The sequence below is a fragment of the Typopeltis vanoorti genome, chromosome 16 (genome assembly GCF_054136105.1).
Source record: "Typopeltis vanoorti isolate ZY-2024b chromosome 16, IOZ_Tvanoo_1.0, whole genome shotgun sequence".
In the NCBI taxonomy this organism is placed as follows: domain Eukaryota; kingdom Metazoa; phylum Arthropoda; class Arachnida; order Uropygi; family Thelyphonidae; genus Typopeltis; species Typopeltis vanoorti.
Genome location: NC_143564.1, coordinates 60,825,313 through 60,845,222, shown reverse-complemented (window position 1 = coordinate 60,845,222; position 19,910 = coordinate 60,825,313). Strand labels below are relative to the sequence as shown.

General features: G+C 33.8%; 1 protein-coding gene across 2 annotated transcripts in view; it reads right to left on the bottom strand.

Annotated features, from left to right (window-relative positions):
- Nucleotides 1-10,088: 10,088 nt before the first annotated feature.
- Nucleotides 10,089-19,910, bottom strand: part of Vhl (von Hippel-Lindau protein) — a 39,828-nt gene continuing 30,006 nt past the window's right edge. For both annotated transcript variants that reach the window (XM_090406379.1, XM_090406377.1), the window contains exon 3: nt 10,089-10,605. In XM_090406379.1, the coding sequence (XP_090262505.1) occupies nt 10,463-10,605 (143 nt within the window). In that variant the 3' untranslated portion in view covers nt 10,089-10,462. The remainder of the gene's footprint in view (nt 10,606-19,910) is intronic.

The window sequence follows — 19,910 nt, the reverse complement described above, 5'->3', positions numbered from 1 at the left end:
GAGTGAATGTGTTTTATACACTTATAGACATTGCAATGTGTGTTTGTTAATAGAACGTTTTGAACAACTAAAAACATTATGATAATTTCAATTTCTTGTATAGATTACTACAAATTAATAACGAAGATTTACGAAAAAATTGTGACGATTTAGAGATTCTCTTGAAGGACTGCAACAATAAAGACGTAAATGCAATAGAATTATATGACGAGTTATGTGCTTTCTGGGATATTTTTCAGAAGGATAATTTAAATATTCAAAAGCCCTTTCGATATTCTTAATTTTATTGTGTCCAATGATTTATCTTTCCCTAACTTTTCAATTGCTTTAAGAATACTATTAACCTTACCTGTTAGTGTAGCGAGCAGTGAACATTCCTTTTCCAAGTTGAAAATTGATTAAAACCTACTTAAGAACATGTATGCCACAAAAAAGGCTTGTTAGTTTGGCATTAATAGCTATTGAAAATGATATATGTGCAGAATTAAACGTTAAGACCATTATTTCTAATTTTGTGAATATGAAATCAAAAACCTTGAAATTTTAATAAAAAAATTTCAAGTATATTTATGTAATTTAATTTATTTACTGTTATTCTGTAAAGATGTAATTTATTGAATACTTATATTAAATGTTCAAATTATTTCTGAATTCTTTTCTTATTTTCTCATCTATTTTGAGTTTCTTTTATTTTTCTAAAAGATAGTTCCACTTGTAAAAAATTTTTTAATAATTTTTATAAGTTACTAAGAATTTAGTAACTTATAAAATGCAAGAATTTTCCTAGAGATTTTGCCAAATCTCTAGGAAGATTGAAGATTCTTTTTTCAATTTGCACTGTGATGTCTACTTTTGGAATGTTCTGTGGAGATAAGGCAAAATTAAAACTTTTCATTAGGAGATTTTTTTCCATGTTTGGAAGAAAGATTAATCACAACTTTAGACGGATCTAGATGTTTTTCTTGTTGAAGCAAGAAAAAAGATCAGTCTTTTTCCACCAGACACTGTAGGACTATTAAAACACTGCATGGAAAACACTTTTTTCATATTTCAAGACAAATATTAGGAACAAAAAGAAGGACTTGTCATGGGTCCCCATTTCGAAACTAATGCATTAAAAACCTATCAGAAGAAACCAAAAGTTGGTTACGTTACCTCAATATCTTCGTCATTTGGTTGCAGTGGATGAGCTGATTGCTTTCAAAGATTATCTAAACAACTTGCATCCCAATATAAAATTCACCATTGAACTAGAAACAGCACAAAAAATTACCTTTCCGGGATATCCTAGTTGAAGTAAATGAAGAGGGGGAAAAAAAAAGGTTATCCTTCTCTGAATACAGAAAACCTACCACAAGGGTAGGATTTTTAAATGCTGCTTCACATCACCATCCACTGCAAAAGATAGGCATAATTTAAACTTTACAAGACAGGGCATAGAGTATATCAAGCATGCTAATTAAAAGGAATGAAGAACTGCATTACCTGAAGCAGAACCTCACACTTAATGGTTTTGAATCCAAGACGATCAGAAACATCCTTAATACATCCTGCAACTCCCTTATTTAAACAAGATTTAAAGAAGCAATCACACTGCCTTACATAAAAAATGTCACAAAGTGGCTGCATTGCTTCTTTCATCAAAAATTTAACTGCCATGGACCTGGGATATAGCACGCATCATAGCAACAACTAGCAATGTTCCAACACACATACAATAATGGATTTGCCATTTGTATCCTGGTTTATCAAATTAAAAAAAACATCTAATATGTGTAATTAATTGTTAATAGGCTTTTTTATGTGTAAAATTTTTATGTACCACTACCCCTGATGATGTAAGTCTTACAATGCATGAAACTTGTCGGGTTTTAATTATTTATTTTTTAATAAACTCCTTATTACAATGTGGTCTCAATACTGAAAACTTCCTACTAGGTATACACTATTCTCCACTTTTATTCAAATCTATATAGGCCGCAATAAGAAAGAAAATGGCATTACAACTGATATCAAAATTGGAGATGTTATGTAAAAACTCGATGTAGTTTAAAAATATCAAAACGCTTTACATCGATTTTTTTACATAGGTCAAGTCCCATGAGAACTGTAAATAACCTTGTTTGTTTCTATGTATATTTTGCAAAATATTGATGTAGTTAACCCTGTGGGAAGTAAATGTATTTACTGTTTTAACGTCAAAAACAAAGGCAATGCTTTGCCATTGGGGAACTTTGTGTATAGCTATGTGTAAGAGCGCAGGAAAGTTGTTTACTATTTTTGTATATAAGATAAGAATTACAAGCTCTGCGCTAACACCTTTAAAGTTAGTATTCAAGAGTGCCGCTAGGTTCAGAGAAGTTTCCACGGCCCAAAAGGAGAAGCAAAGTACCAAAGATGTCCGCTACTTTTAGGGACAAGTGTTCACTGCCCAGCAAAATATGATCAACAGATTGCATGGAGGAGAATAAAGAGCGGGTTAAACTAAAAAGAAGATGAAAGAGTCATGCCGAATTCTTTGGGGTTACTACCCTTAGCGCAAGGCCCCAAGATCGCAAAATAAAAGGAGAATGAGCGGAGCATAAGAGGCTTCCAGGTCACCAGAAAAGGGGCTCCCAGGCATCAAGAGAGAGTCATCAGAAGTCGGAACTAGAGGCAGTTGGAACCAGAGCGGAAGTGAGCTGAGACTATATGCGGAGTCCGAATCAGAGCAGTGGCGGCAAAGAACGAGAAGAGGCATGGCCCCAGTTAAAAAGAGGAGAGCCAAGATCCAAGTGCCTAAAGAGCAAAGGTGAAGCGCTGTTGCTGAGAAGAGCCAGAGCCAGTCGGTGGCAATTGCAGTCATCAGCGATTAGTAGCAGAAGTGGCGGCAGTTAGAAACAGAAGTTCCCGAAGTAAGATCCAGAGGAGAATTGCCCGTATGCTGAAACCTTTTATATGTGCTATTCGAGTACCACAGATTGCAGTCCAAAAGCCCACTAATATCCCGATGTGATACCACTGAAGTAAGATACTCCTGAAGGAAGCCTAAACTTGAGATGAAAGAAAAGCCATAAAGACTTTAGTAAAAGACTCTTGACTGAATGTGTGATACAGAGCCTCTGTAAGTTGTATCGTTTTGTATATTTTCTCTTATAATCTAGGAGATATATTGTATATGGACTGTAAAGAGTTAGTTTATTAGTAATTAGAAGTGTCCATAAGAGAGTCAATTGGCAATGTTAGAAGTCAACATAAAAATCTGTAAAAATAACTAAACAGAGAGTTGGCTAACCTCTTTGCGAGTAAACTAGAAGTCTAACAAGTTGAATTTGTAAGCAGAGAGTAAATAAGTGTTTGAGTTAGAGATTATTTAATATTGAAGTAAAAGGGTTCTAATTTTATGCTAACGATTTTTAGATGGGTAGAGAAAGCAATCTCCCTATCGTTTGATTCATGTATAGTTCATATTAATGTAAATAAATGTGTTTTAATTATTTGTTAAAAGAATGCTGCCTGATCCTTTATTTTACAACTGCACTGTTCCTAAATAAAATTGGATTTGTGAGCAGGAAACAATTAAGGCAATAAAAGTGCAATATAGTTACCTACGAACCACGACTGCTTATATAAACTTTGTTGAAGGAATTTACGCTAGTAAGAAAGAGAGAAAGAGATCTACTGGAAGTTTTATTGAGTCTTATGCTGAATATTTGATATACTGATGGTGCAGTCTTACAAATAAATTTTCAGTGTTCATTGGCATATGACTAATAAAATACAGAAGGTGGATAAACATGGATTCCTAAAGGTGTATAAACATAAAATGCAATAGAGTAAGTGAGAAAGGATAAGAGAGAAAAAGCACATTAGAGTAAAGCTATAAAGAATTAGGAATAGAATAAAGATAGAAGAGTAAAGATAAAGATATTACATATAAGAAAATAAGCATACGTTTACAGTTAATCTAAGCTCTTCATTTAATGCAGATGATGTTATACTCCTAAATCCAGTATAAGTCATCAGTTTTGCTTAAGAAAACTGAATAACTGTTATGAAAATTGGCAATAAGAAAACAAAGACAATGAAAATGTTTGGCAGAACATGTAAATATCAACTGCAACTTACCAGAATAAAGCTGGTATGGTGGAGAGCCAAATGATTAATTTACATGGAAAAATAGAGAAATTAATGAATTATTTTAGCTTATGGATCTGAATGCTGGATTAGAATCAAAACAGTTGATTAAATACAAGAGATCAGAGATATGAGAGTTCTGAGAATACTAATCTAAGGGAGTACTAGTCGTTTAAACAGAATGGGAGACAAAAGGTTACCAAAAACAGGTGTTTGATGGCAGGAAAAGATCCAAATGAAGACCGAGAACTATGTGGATTGATGCAGTTAATAGTGCATTAGAAGTTTGAAATAAGATCTTGATGATATTGAAGTCCTAACAGGCATCAGGGTAATTTGTAGGAAAACTGTTGATATGAAAGTTAGTAATAACAATAATTATCTTCGTGTTTAATATGATACTGCCACTGGTGTCACCATTTCACTTTCCTAATCTTTCTCAGAACTCTCATTATCTACAGATAATGAGAGTTCTGAGAATAAATTCTTTGTTCAAGTTTTATTTCTAACTCAGGTTTCAGATCCATAAGTTGTTTGAACACTGTTTTGTATTTCAACTAATATCTCTCTTATTCCATAAAATGTATTCTGTTGATTTCCTATCATACCAGTTTTGCTAATTCTGTTGTCAATTTCCATATTCACTAAAAATTGTGCCTAATAGCTGAAATGTTTTACTTATTCTATACATTCTTCATTCATGATGTTTCCTATGAATTTTTTCAGTCTTTGTCTTTTTATTGCTGATATCAAACATATTACACCAATTATTCAGTTTAGTCAGAGAATCCTGCAGACCTTTGCTGGATTTATTTAAAAATACAACATTATTTGCATAAAGTAAAGAACGAGATTAACAACTCCAATTGTTGATATCAGTTTTAATATCACTTTCCTTCATAATATGATCCATATATATGATGAATAATGGTGGAGATAACGTGCACCCTTGTCTCACACCTGATTTAACATGAAACTATATTCCTGTATTATCTTCAATCCTCACATCTGATTTAACATCAAACTATCTTCCTGTACTACCTTCATGCACCTGATTTAACAAACTATCTTCAATTTTAACTGATGACTTACAACTTAAATATAGACAATGTATTGCTATATATAATATCCTATTTACACCATATAACTGTAGCATTTTGAACAGCTTTTCTCTTGGCACCTTGTCATATGCCTTTTCAAGCTCTACAAAACTTAAATACAGATCTTGTTATATTCCCATGATTTCTCAATTACTTGTTTTAAAATGACATTTTGATCATCCTAACAATCTCTATTTGGCCTGACACCAGCTTATTTCTTCTCCAAGATTCTCCTCCACAATTTTTCTTAACCTTTTTTCTGAGTATACTTGCATAAATATTACCAGGAACACTCAGTAGAGAAAATTCCTCTGTAATTCTCACATTCAGTTTTACTTCCCTTTTATAAAGATGGGTACTATGAGAGCTCTACTCCAATCATCTGAAATTTGACCCTCTGACCTGACCTAATTTATGTAGTGCTACACTGCATAAATCAGTATAGCCATTGTGAAAGTTTTATGCCTCCATATTTGCTTATTTCTAGTTAGATATCATCTATTCCAGCTGCCTCTCAACCACTCCAAGTTTTCAATAGCATTTTGTATTTCAAGTACTGTATTGATGTGTATTTCTGTTTGCATCCCTGCTGAATGTTTTCTACCACTGCTTGTTTCATTTAGCAACTTTCCAAAGTAATTACTCCAGACATCCAGAATATCTTTATCTTCATTTTTCATGTTATCTTTATCATCTCTGATTCCTTTTACATTCCTTCATTTTTAAGTTTTTTGTTAACAGCCTCCAGAATATTATGCCACCTTCCGGATGTTTATTTTCTATGTTCTTCCCAGATTTCCCATGACTTTTGTTTAGCAAATTTTACAGTGCTTCACTTTCTTGTGTTTTTTTCTCTATATTCTTTAAGAGCACAAGCTGACTTACTTGCAAGGAACTTTTGATGTGCTTCCTTCTTTTCCACCACTGCATTTTTCCTGAGTTCCCCACAGACTTCTGATTTTTTTTTCCTTGCAGACTACCTCACCATATGCCACTCTATTTAGTTCAAATTCTTCCACTTTTTTCTTGAATAATGTTTATGTATTTGAGTCTACAGTTCACTTCTGAAACTACTCAACTTTGATTCATTTTTTCTTAAACATTCTTTTCGATATTTAATTTTATCTTGCTCAAAACTAAATGGTGATCACTTCCAATTTCCTGTACACTCTTGTGTCCTGAACTAGTGGTGAAATATCACTATCAACAATAATAGTCAATGAGACTTTCTTATATCTTGCACCTTCTCTCCATGTGAATTTATGCATATTTTTATGCTAGAATATGGAATTAGTAATAACTAGTCTATGTCCGAATAGAAATCCAACAGGTACTTACCATTCCTATTAACTTTGCTATTTTCTGCAAATTTTCCAAAAACATTTCTATATGTCTGGTAATAATTTCCTACTCTGCTGTTTAGATCTTCAATAAGAACCAACTTTTCCTCTTTCTCTTGCTCTTTTTTTTCTGCTGTCAGCTACCTTCTCCAGTATCTAGAAAAATTCCTCTACTTCTTCCGTAATAGAACCTTCTATGGGACCATAGGCACAAATACATTTCGTTGTCCAGTTCCCCATTCTGATATTTGTCCACATCACTCTCTATATTGCCTACCATTCAAGAAGATAAGTCCTGTATTTAGTGTTGAATACTATAGTCACTCCTTTTCTCTGATTGTTATTGCCTGAATATAACATCTTGCATTTGTTGTTTAGAAAGATCCCACTTGTTTTTGTCTTCTTTGTTTCAGTAACACCTATTATACCAATTATATATTTGGTTTAATCCTTTATCCAAGTGTAAGCAAACAAAGTTTGCGCCTGAAGTATTTTCAGGACTGGGACAACTCGTGGTAAAGATGGTATAAGTTCTGATCGCTTGCCTTAGTATCCCATAATGCAAAGCACATATCCTTTGGGTATGTATAATGCTATGCATTATGGAAAGGGTCACTACCTAGACTGGTTTCGACCTTTATTGAGGTCTCATCAGTGGGAGCCAGACATACATACCCATAAGGATGTGTGCTTTGCATTATGAGATACTAAGGCAAGTGATCAGAACTTGTTCCACCTTTACCACGAGTTGCCCCAGTCCTGAAAATACTTCAGGTGCAAACTTTGTTTGCTTACACTTGGATAAAGGATTAAACCAAATATATAATTGGTAGCATAGCCAAGTGAAAAAACTTCCATTAACACCTATTATGCCGATCTGGTACTCATCCAATTCTTCTGCTAGCACCATTTCTTTTCCATTGATGTTTCTTATGCTGATGGTGTCAATCTTGAACACTGACATTGAGTGGAGATATGCTCCAAGATTTTTTCCAGTAGTTGTTTTGCTGTTCACCCAGGTTTTTCTGAAAAAAAACAACAGGGGCCTTGTTTATCCAGCTGACACCCCTGCTGGCATGAAACGTTGTACCATCATTTTGAATTATGGTTTAAGCCAATAAGAATATAATTTAGTCAGTCTAATGTTTGGTCTTCTCATGGTGCGCATCCAGGTAAATACCTTAAAAAAAGAGTGCACCATGAGAAGACCAAACATTAGACTAAAAAGCCCTGGTTAGTTATCTGCATTCTTCATCATCATGAAATTCCTGACATGTACCCTCAAGGGGTGTATAGGATATGATAGTACTACATGAGAAATTTACTAACTTCCTATCTACAATTTTTCTCCAAATCATTCTGTCACCTGTCAAGACTCCAACATTATCAGATGTTATATTTCTATCTTCTAAGGCAAAAGTGCCTTAGAAGATAGCAACATTGCCCAGAATCCCTACTCCCGGTTATTCAGCTTTTGACTCTTAAGCATCCCCTTCAATTATTGGAACAGCAAATTACCTTCCCACTGTGGTTGGATAAACAATAGATTACCGTAACTGTTATGTGAATGAAATTAAGCTAAGCTGTTATGGATAGGGATTGTGGGCAATGTAATTTTCTTTAGTTTCCTTGAAAATCAATAACGCTCTTCTTGATTTCAGAGGTGTTTCAATTGTATGGCATGTAACAATATTTCAGTAGTAGGATTTTTGTCGATATTGCTAGCATTTATTTGTTTCTACGTTTTTTTTTTTTTTTGTGGCTTGATGTAAGTGTTCGGGTACAGGGATATTGCAATCACAGTGATATTCATTTAAACATAGTTTTGAAGAATCCACAGTGGATCCAATGCAACTGGTATTGCATATGGATTGGCAGTTAAATCTGTAAATCACATTGTGATATAGTAACATGTTGGATGGCATCACTGCAATATTGTATAAAAAGTTTAGTTTATTGTGTAGTGAAGGCGATTTTGTAATTAGAACATCTGATGGCTTCATAGATGCTGTGACTACACAGGAATTTTAAAATTGCACAAGTTTTTGACATGGCTAGTATGTTTTTTTTTTTCAGTATTCTTTCTAAAATAAATTTTAATCAGTAATTTTAACTTATTTCATTTATTAGTCTTGCAGACTGGCCACAGTGAGTCATCACTATTTCTACTAAATTTTGCTATTACATATTTGGACATAGTCTTGTTTATTTATTTATTATTATTTGTTTTTAATAAATTGGTACAACAAGAGATCTATTCCAATCTGAGATTCTACCCACTAAATTAGATTTTAACTGTTGTAAAATGTGAATACCTTTTTGACAGGTTAGATATCCTCTATTTCAAACTGCCATTTCATATTTCAGGTTTCCAATGTTTTTTTTTGTTTTTTATTTCATCTTTAGTACTTAGCCTAATTACATTACTCCAACCATCTACTTCATTGCATAATTTTTCATTTACTCTATGATTCAGACTTTCATGTCTACAATTTTTATATTGCCTCTTATGATCACCAAATGATTTGGTGAGTCTCTCTTTGATACTCCATTTGGTTAAGTTACTTTTACACCTTAGTTTTTCTACATTTTGCTATATTCTATCAGAATATATGCTCATGTGTCCACATTGCATTCTTATTTTTGATGTGCAAATAACTTTGTTTCTTTGGCTGAGTCAGTGCTGCTGTGGATAAAATATTCAGTGCTCGGTTAAATAAGATGTAATGCAACATGCTACTCATTTGTAATGACAGTGCAGAAAGTACTGCTGGATAAGCTGAAGCAAGAAAATTAACCAAAATGTGTGTAACTTCTTGGGGATGTTTTAAAGTTACAAGCAAACCAAATTTCAGAGCATTAATCACTAATGTGAATGGATAACATCATGAAAGTAATTATCAATCATAAAGTAGAACTTCACCAAGAGTAAGATAACGACAATAACCTTACCAGTCTTATAGTATGCCCACAAATACGAGACCCTTCGACACTTCTGCACATGTTAAAAAAAGGAGAATCCATTCCGATAATAGGGTAATCAATCCATATTGTGGGATAAGTGTTTATTATTACACGTTGGAAAATTAACTTCTCTTTTATGAACACTGTAGTTTTTAAAGTGGTAACTATTTTGCTTGTATGACAGTTGGAAAATTTTATGTATAAAGCACGTGCTTTCGTGTGTTGGTGACCAATTCATACATTGCCTTATTTCTTTCTCCTCTTCAACAATTGACTCTTCTTGGCAGTCTGCCAACAACAGCTCTCGCTTCTGTGGTCGAACTATACCCAAAAAGAAAAGACAGGTATGCATGTTTGTGTGAATGCATTAAGTAACTGCTTTATAATTAAATATTACAGTATTTTTCAATTACTTATATTCATTTTTTTTCCCCTTTGTTAGTGAAGTTTATCATGAACTGCCATAAATCAATGAGGACCAAGGTGTCACTATGTTCTTAAAATGCTATATGCTTATGTTTCATGTTCTTGAAAACTGCTATATTGCTAACAGGAAAAAAGCAGCAGATAGCACACTCCAAACATTAATAAGAGTTTTAGTTACATTATACAATGAAATAAATTTATATTTCTAATAATGTTATAAAATATTCAATAACAGAGTACAAAATTGTAGAAAATTAATAAGTAAAATAGCCAATTTTATTGCATAGTCCGCTCTGCTTTTTTCACTTGCATAGGCAAACAGTTCAACAGCTTATATTATATCCTTGAAAGGGTATAATATAATATAAGATGTTGATTTGTTATATTATATCCTTACATATCACCCTTGAAAGAAAAGATTACTTGTGATGAAGCTATTTCCACACAAACAACTTGAAAATAGATGCTACTGCTGATTCAGATGCACTGGTACTCGTAACTCAGATTTTGTTTATCCTATCCCACTGTCATTCTTTTTTTATTTAGAATAGCTTTCAGTTCTTTCTGAAGGGTATATGGAATCCGAAGTCTGTCAATATCATTTTCATTATGCAAGTATGGTCGAATTACTTGCAGACACCTTTCCTTCAAAGCATATACTGAAATAATGAATAATTTATTCATTAAATAATTTATTTGTAATTAAAAAGATTCATAATTTATTAAATAATTACGTTTAGTAGTAAAACAAAATTATAATTGCAATACATATATAAAAGAGAAGACCTGGGTATGCAAATCACACCAACCACAATATATTAAAAGTTTATTCTGATGGGTCAAGATCTCAGTCAAAAGTCAATATATAACATCTATTTTAAGTAACAACGCGATGTCTCATCTTAATTGCACAGGATTTCTTCAGGTGTAAACATACAACTAGTAGACAAAACAGTAAAGACTAACAAAGGTGACAACTAATGTACAGTACTCCCTCGATTAATGCGTCATTTTTTTTTATATCCAAATTTGATTAGTGTGCCTCTAAAATTTGATTAGTGTGCCTCTAAAATTTGATTAGTGCACCTATATACATCTTAAAAATAAATGTTACAGATTTTAAAAAATTTCTATCTAAACATTTTTATGGCTATTTTAAAAAAATCACTCATCAGAATGAAATAATTTAGTTACCGATTTAAAACATTTAAAAAGTTATTTTTAATGGAATACTACACTACTTCCATGTACACTATGTATACTATGTTCCAAATTTTTACCTCCAAAATTTGTCGTCTGCTATAGTACGCCCACAGATTCGAGACCCTTCGACACTTCTCAGCATGTCACAAAAAGGAGAATCCATTCCGATAATAAGGTAATCAATCCGTCTTCCGGGATGAGTTGTTTATTATTACACATCGGAAAATTAACTTCTCTTTTATGATCATTGTAGGTTTTAAAGTGGTAACTATTTTGCTTGTATAACAGTTGGGAAATTTTATCTATAAAGCACGTGATTTCGCGTGTTGGCGACCAATTCGTACGTCCTTCATTTCTTTCTCCCCTTTAATGAAAACGTCCAAGGGTTAATTAAATCTCATTCTGAAGAATTGAGTGATTCCGACCTGTTAAATTTAGATGCACAGCGGGAAGATCCCGAAGAATATGAAGAAAATTTAACCACTGGTAGTCAACCAAAAGAGATTTCACAGAAACAATTTGAAAATATTTTTCATACGATCGAAGTTTTTAAGCAGCAGTGCTTAGAGGCTGACCCTGATGAAGAGAGAAGCAGTAAAATTTGCAGAAGAGGCGATAGGGCCATATCGTCAGTTGTATGAAAAAAAAAAAGAAACAAAATGCCCGCCAAACTACGTTAGCTCAATTCTTTGTTAAGAAGTAGAATAATAAAATTTATATTCTGAATATGTTTTATTGTCTTTCAGCTTCATAGTTTTCCTTTAACTAGGCCCTGAGACATACCTTAATTCTTTTATAAAAAAATTAAGGTTCAAAAAAGAAATTTCAGGAACGAATTATACTTTTTCCCATAGGTTATTATATTCAATTAGTGTGCCTGTTTTAAAGAACACATTAGGTGCACTAATCGAGGGATTGCTCTAGAAAAGAAAACTTGTCTGAATATATACTAGCTATCATTAGTATATATTCAGACAAGTTGCTACTTGGGTTAATATTTAGATGTTTAGTTCCAGTGCCATTTCCAAAGACTCCCAAATTTTTTTCTCAGTTGTGTCACAGCAACAGTGTAATAGTTCGATTTATCCAATGACACTTGATGTCTCATTCACGAAGCACCTTGTGGGTCAGCTGAAGAGAGCACATGTGATAACAAACTGAGGCTTCACACCTATGGTATTCAGTATGTCGGATGTGTTCTTCAATACATTATTCAATTGATTTTTGTCTGTCCATAGTAAGATGACCAGCAAAATGGCTGGTCATCTTATTATGGACATCTCCAGACTAATCAAACCGACATCAAGACATGAAATTTCTAATGAAAAAGAAAACAGAGGCATTATCACGCTTCCATATATTAGCTCTATTTCCATAAAACTGACAAAAAATACTTAATATAAAATCAAAGTAGTATTTACCCCTTTATCAAAATGAGATCACTAGTCTGATCTACAAAACCTTGACATAGCCCACTTCAATATCCAGGAGTAAACATACACCATAATAACTCTTTTATAACTACATAGTGGTTGTCACCTTTGTTAGTCTTTTGTTTAGTTCACTAGGTTTATACCTGAAGAAATTCTGTACAATTAGAATGAAACGTCATGTTGTTACTTAAAATGAAAGTTATACCAGTGTCCTGCCTTATAAACTCTTAGTTATATGTGTGTGTGTACTGGGCAAAATGTAAGGTGTATATATATATATATATATATATATATTTTTTTTTATTGTTGGTTGTCATCAGAAATTTTGAAAAACACTGGTCTAAATAGTGCAGTCACTCAAATTCATGCAAATGATGATGGATCTTTATAGTTACACAGATTTTAAGCAAATTAATTAGTGTGCTTGCAATTTTACAAGTTATAGCTAGATGGAAAAAGGGCTACATTAATTATGAGAAATATTACATTAGCGCACACTGAGTCTGAGACTGGAAACTTGCAGACAAAATATTTTTCGTACACACATGGGCAGGCAAAAATTAGAGGGAGCATTGTTCATAGTACTCAACAAATTCATTGACCATCTGGATGGACAGCAGTCCATCATTTGGTAACTATGTTTAAGGACTTCCTGGGAAGAAGTGTAGCAACATTCCAACTTATATCAATTGAAGCAAGTATTCCCTGCCTTGGTAGCTCACTTGCGAAAAGGGCACTGCATATTTATTGCAAAAGCTATGGATTTGAATCCTGCATATTCCACAGGCATTTGTAAAAAGTCTACTCTGAACAAGTTGCTTGAGTATGTAAAGCACTTGTTTTTAAATTTCTTGCTTAATTATACCCAAGATAGAGAGCACTGATAAGTACAGTACAGGAAACCTTGCTTAATGCAAATTCGATATGTGCGATAATCAGTTAGCATGACTGAGTGAAATGCCACTATTTCCCACTTTAAGCAAGTGATTAATCAGTTAACGTGATTTTTTACGTTATGTGAAATTTTACATTACGCAAATTTTTTGTCGCCAATCTGCAGCGAGTGGAAAAGCTGGAAGTCATTAAGAGACATGAAAGTGGTGCTAGTAATACAATGACTGTGCAAAGCCTGGGATACAAGATGGCACAGAACCTTTATTAGGTTTGTGCCATCTTGTATCCCTACAGTTTGGACTGTATTAAATAAGTCTACAGTTTGGACTATATTAAATAAGAGCAAAGAACAAGGAAAAGTTGCCACTGTTTCTTTAAGCATGCAAATCACCTACATGCCATTTACCCCCCCCCCCACACACACACACACACTGGCCAAATTGGATGAAATAGTGAGACCAAATTGCACTTTTTATACATGTTATTCAGCCAGTGTTACAGAATCATATCCAGATTTAGCTGGACATCTATAGTCTATAGATGTCATGGCCGGTTGTGGTGTTAATGATCAATATGGAATGCCTTCTATCACTCTGGATTGAGGATTGTAACCAATAAATAATACTTTTTAGTACAGGGAATATTCAGGCAAAAGCTTTCAATATTTTTACCTCATTTGAAAGAATCCAAATTTCAAGAGGAATGTGAAAGCTTTACTGTGAGTTTAGGATAGTTTGGCCGTTTTAAAAATCGAACTGGACTGCATAACCTAAGAATAACTGGGGTATCTGCTAGCTGATAAAGATTCTGTGGCCAAGTTTCCTGAAGAATTACAAAGGATAATTCAGAAAGGTGTTTATAATCGGCAAATATTCAACATTGACGAAATTGGTATCTTTTGGAAGCATAAGCCAACAAAAACTTTCCTAGCTAAAACTGAAGCATCTCAAGATCGTCTTACACTATTCGGAGATAATGCAGAAGGCAATTTTAAACTCAAGCCTATGTTAGTTTATCGTGTGCAAAATCAAAGATCTAACATTATTGAAGAAATCAGCATAATTGGGAAAGAACTTAGATTTAATGAACTGGATAATGAAGATGTGAGAAACTTGCTTGATTCCCATTCAGAACATTTAAGTGAGAATGACCTCCTTCAACTAGAAGAACAGCATGCATATAACAGTTTCCTTCAATTCTAACTGCTGACTTACAACTCTAAAAACAAAGTATTGCTTGATATAATGCCCCACTGACCATATAACTGTAGCATCTTGAATAGCTTCTCTCTTGGCACCTTGTCATATGTCACCATTTTCCAGATCTACAAAACTTCAATACAGATCTTTGTTGTATTCCCATGATTTCTCAATTATTTGTCGAAAAATGAAAATCTGATCCTCACAGCCTCTATTTGCCCTGAATCCAGCTTGTTCTTCACCAAGCTTTTCTTCCACAATCCTTCTCACCCATTTCTCAAGTATAATTGCATAAATCTTACCAAGAACACTCAGTAGAGAAATAGCTCTGTAAGTCTTTTATATAACTTTTATACCTCCATACTTGAGCATTTCTGGTTGGATATCATCTAGTCCTGCTGCCTTTCCACATTTCAGACTTTTGATGGCTTTCTCTACTTCAAGTATGGATATGTATTCCTGACTGCATGCCTGGTCAGTGTTTTTTTAACACTGTGCTGTCATCACTGCTTGTTTCATTTAGCAATTTTAGAAGTAATTACTCCATACTTTTAGGATATCTTTTTCTCCAGTTTTCATGTCATCTTTATCATCTCTAATTCTTTTTTGCAGCACTCTTTCCTCCATTTCTGAGCTTTTTCAACAACCTCCAGAATATCTTTCCACCTTCTTAATATTTATTATCTATGTTCTTGCTAACGCCTTCCCATGACTTTTGTTTAGCTAGTTTTACACAATGTTTAGCTTTTTTACATTTGTCTCTGTATTCTCTACAAGCACGAGTTGACCTATTTGTCAGTAACTTTTGATATGCTTTCTTCTTCTCCTTTACTGTCTCGTTAACTTCCTGTGACCAACATGGAGTTCTGATATTTCTATCCTTGCAGACTACCTCACCACATACCTCTCTGGCAGAATCAATCAGTATTTTCTTCAGGGCTTGCCACTGAATCTCCAAGGTTTGGTTCCTGTTCTCAAACTCTTTCAGTTTTTCTTCAATAATCTTTGTGTATTTTAGTCTACAGTTTACATCTGAGAGCTGCTCAACTTTTATTCACTTTAAAACTTTCTTATATGTTCTTCTTTTCAATATGAAATTCCATTTTATCCTGCTTAAGACTAAATGGTAATCACTTCCAGTTTCAAATTCTCTGTACACTCGTGTCCTGCACCTGGGAGAAAACATCACTATCGACAATAACATAGTCAACGAGACTTTTCTTATTCCTTGCCTCTTCTCTCCATGTGAATTTGTGCACATTTTTATGTTGGAACATGGTGTTAGTAATAACCAGTCCATGTCCTGAGCAGAAATCCAACAGGTATTTGCCATTATTATTATTAGCTTTGCTCTTTTTTCCAAATTTTCTCCAAATATTTTTGTATGTCTGACAATCATTTCCTACCCAATCAAATGTCAAGACATTAAATAAAAATTTAAGCAACTTATTTTTTATTAACTTTGATGATTTTATCCTCTAATATAGCTTATACTGTAAATTTTTTTTTGCCAAATTTACGCTAACTGATGGTGAATTATAAATTATTCCTATTGTTTATTGTATTTGCTTAACGCAATTTCGCATAGTGCACATTAATTGATGGATTAATTAATTGTGTTAAGCGAGGTTTTCCTGTAGATTTAAATATCCAATCAATGTGGATGCCTTAAGGATCAACCAAAAATGAAAGCACATCCTTAGGAAGCATATAATACCCTCTGTTAATTTTTTCGAAGAGTTATTATCTAAATCATTTTGTTATAAATTTACATTATATAAAATCACCATGAAACATACAAGAAAAGCTAAGTAGTGCATTATATTTAACTAAGCCTTTTCTAAATTAGAGATAGTTGCAAAAGCTTTTTTTTTTTTTTTTACTTTATTAGGTAGTACAGCCAGGCCTGGAATAATGCAAGTAAGATTACCATGTTTTTCAGTTACTGCGTTTTGAAAAAAATGATACCACTTTCTACTTGACATGAGGAAAATTTCAGTAAACATGAACTTTTTATAGGATAGTTGAAAAAAGATTCAAAGTGTGCTCTAAGCTTAATGTGTGTCAGGTAGGCAATGAACAAGCATTTGTCCACTTCCCGGCTCAGTGTGTTCCATGAATCATTGGAAGAAGATGTGTTACTTGTTTGTCTCTCTGATAAAGTCATGTGCAGACTTGCATTTAAAAATTCTAATTTTCTACCCTTGTCAATTATGGATAAAAGAAAGAATGAAAAACAATGACTGCAATAAAAAAATGAGAAGTTATTACCTTAGCTGAAAAACTGTAAGGGATCTAGGAGGCAGCAAATCTACAGTATGACTATTTTCATTAACTTTTACATGGTGTACAGTTAAAAGGTTATTTAAATATTTTAAAATTTCTTCTAGACAATTTTGCATGTCATATTTATTCAATTAACGAATTTCCTTTTTGCACAATGTGTTCATGGGATGAATTGTGTTAATCGAGATCAGCTTGTATATTAGATTAGAAATTATATTCCTGCTTTCTCTCACATCATACTTATGCATATGTATGCAAACAAAAGTTTACACACAAAGACACACTGTGACTTTTTTTTGTATACTTAAAGCAACTGATTTCAATATAAATTTAAATAGTGATAAAAATGTTGAAAGTTATTTCACTTGGTTAATACTGTAAATTAACGATGCCAAGAAATTATATTCTTGGTTTCATCCTTTATTCAAGCGTAAGCAAACAAAGTTTGCACGTGAAGTAACTTCACAACTGGGCTACTTGTATATAGGCTTCACATCAATTGCCTTAGTATCCCATAATGCAACAGTCATATATTCTTACAGTCATGTATATGGGAAGAGCCACTATGCAGACTGATTCCAATCTTTATTGAGGTCTCATCAGTGGGAGCCAGACCCAGAAGTGATACCAAGGTTGAAGTAATGCAGAAGTCATATCTCTATATACAAGGAGTCAAAAGGTGTCACATCTTATTACTAAAATACTCTGGACTAGAGGTAGATGTTGAAAGTTTTTTTCACTTGGTTACATTATAAATTAATGACGCCAAGAAATTATATTCTTGGTTTCATCTTTTATTCTTTAAAAACTTTCTACATCTATCTCTAATCCAGAGTATTTTAGTAATAAGGTGTGACATCTTTTCACTCCTTGTATATGGAGATATAACTTCTGCATTACTTCAACCTTGGTATCACTTCTGGATCTGGCTCCCAATGATGAATAATTGGAATTCCCTTCTTCACTTACCCAATATTATCAGTTCAAGAATTTATATATGGGGTGCTTAAGGGTCAAAGCTGTATAACTGAGAGGAGACCTCCACATAGCCTTTAAAGGAATGCGGAGAACCGACCAGGGCTTCTGACCTAATGTCCAATCCTCACCTTCTCGTGGTGCACCCTGTTGGGTATCTACTTTGATACTGAACGAACGAGGATGGGCTGGCAATTTGGGATTTAGCCGACCAAATTGTATTCTTATTGGTTAAACCAAAATAAAAAATGATGGTACAACATGACAAAGTTTCATGCCGGCTGGGGCGTCGCCCGGTTAAACAAGGCCCCCGTTGTTTTCGCCAGGGAACCAGGGCGAACAGCGAAAAGTCAGCTACTGGAACAAATCTGAAAACAAACCCCAACTCAACATCACCAGAGTTAAAGATCGGTACTATCAACGTAAGAAGCCTGAATGGCAAAGAAATGGAGCTAGCTGAGGAATTAGATAAGTACCAGATCGACATAATAGGGGTGACTGAAACAAAAAAGACCAAAACTGGTGAGATCTTTCTGAGCAATAAATACAAAATGTTATATTCAGGCAATAACAATCGAGGAAAAGAAGGAGTAGCCATAGTATTCAACACAAAATACGAGGCTAATCTTCTTGAATGGCAGTCAGTCTCAAGTAGAGTAATGTGGGCAAATATGAGAATGGGGAACTGGACAATGAGACTTATTTGTGCCTATGGTCCCACAGAAGGTTCTACTAAGGTAGAAGTGGAGGAATTTTTTGAGGCTTTAGAAAAAGCAACTGACACAATGAAAAAGGAAAAGTTGGTCCTTGTTGGGGATCTAAATAGTAGAGTAGGAAATGATTCTGAGACATACAAAAATATTTTGGGAAAATTTGGAGAAAAGAGCAAAGCTAATAATAATGGCAAATATCTGTTGGATTTCTGCTCAGGACACGGACTGGTTATTACTAACACCATGTTCCAACATAAAAATGTGCACAAATTCACATGGAGAAAAGAGGCTAGGAATAAGAAAAGTCTCATTGACTATGTTATTGTTGATAGTGATGTTTTCTCCCTGGTGCAGGACACCAGAGTGTACAGAGGATTTGAAATTGGAAGTGATCACTATTTAGTCTTGAGCAGGATAAAATTGAATTTCATATTGAAAAGAATAACATGTAAGAAAGTTTTAAAGCGAATAAAAGTTGAGCAGCTCTCAGATGTAAACTGTAGACTAAAATACAGAAATATTATTGAAAAGAAAATGAAAGAGTTTGAGAACAGGAATCAAACCTTGGAGATTCAGTGGCAAACTCTGAAGGAAACATTGATTGATTCTGCCAGAGAGGCATGTGGTGAGGTTGTGTACAAAGATAAAAAAATCAGAACTCCCTGGTGGACACAGGAAGTTAAAGAGGCAGTGAAGGAAAAGAAGAAAGCATATCAAAAGTTCCTGGCAAATAAGTCAGCTTTTACTCTTACAGAATACAGAGACAAATGTAAGAAAGCTAAACAGTGTGTAAAACTAGCTAAACAAAAGTCATGGGAGGACTTTGGCAAGAATATAGAAAATAAATATCAAGAAGGTGGCAAAATATTCTGGAGGTTGTTGAAGAAGCTTAGGAATGGAGGAAAGAGTGCTGTAAAAGGAATTAGAGATGATAAAGGTGAAATGAAAACAGGAGAAAAAGATATCCTTGAAGTATGGAGTAATTACTTTGAAAAACTGCTAAATGAAACAAGCAGTGATGACAGCACAGTGATAAAAAACACTGACCAGGCATGCAGTCAGGAATACATATCCATACTTGAAGTAGAAAAAGCCATCAAAGGCTTGAAATGTGGAAAGGCAGCAGGAGTAGATGATATTCGACCAGAAATGCTGAAGTATGGTGGTATAAGAGTCTTACAGTGGCTGCACTGCATAGTTCAGAAAGCCTGGGCAGAGGGACGAATTCCCGACGATTGGAGTAGAGCTCTCATAGTACCCA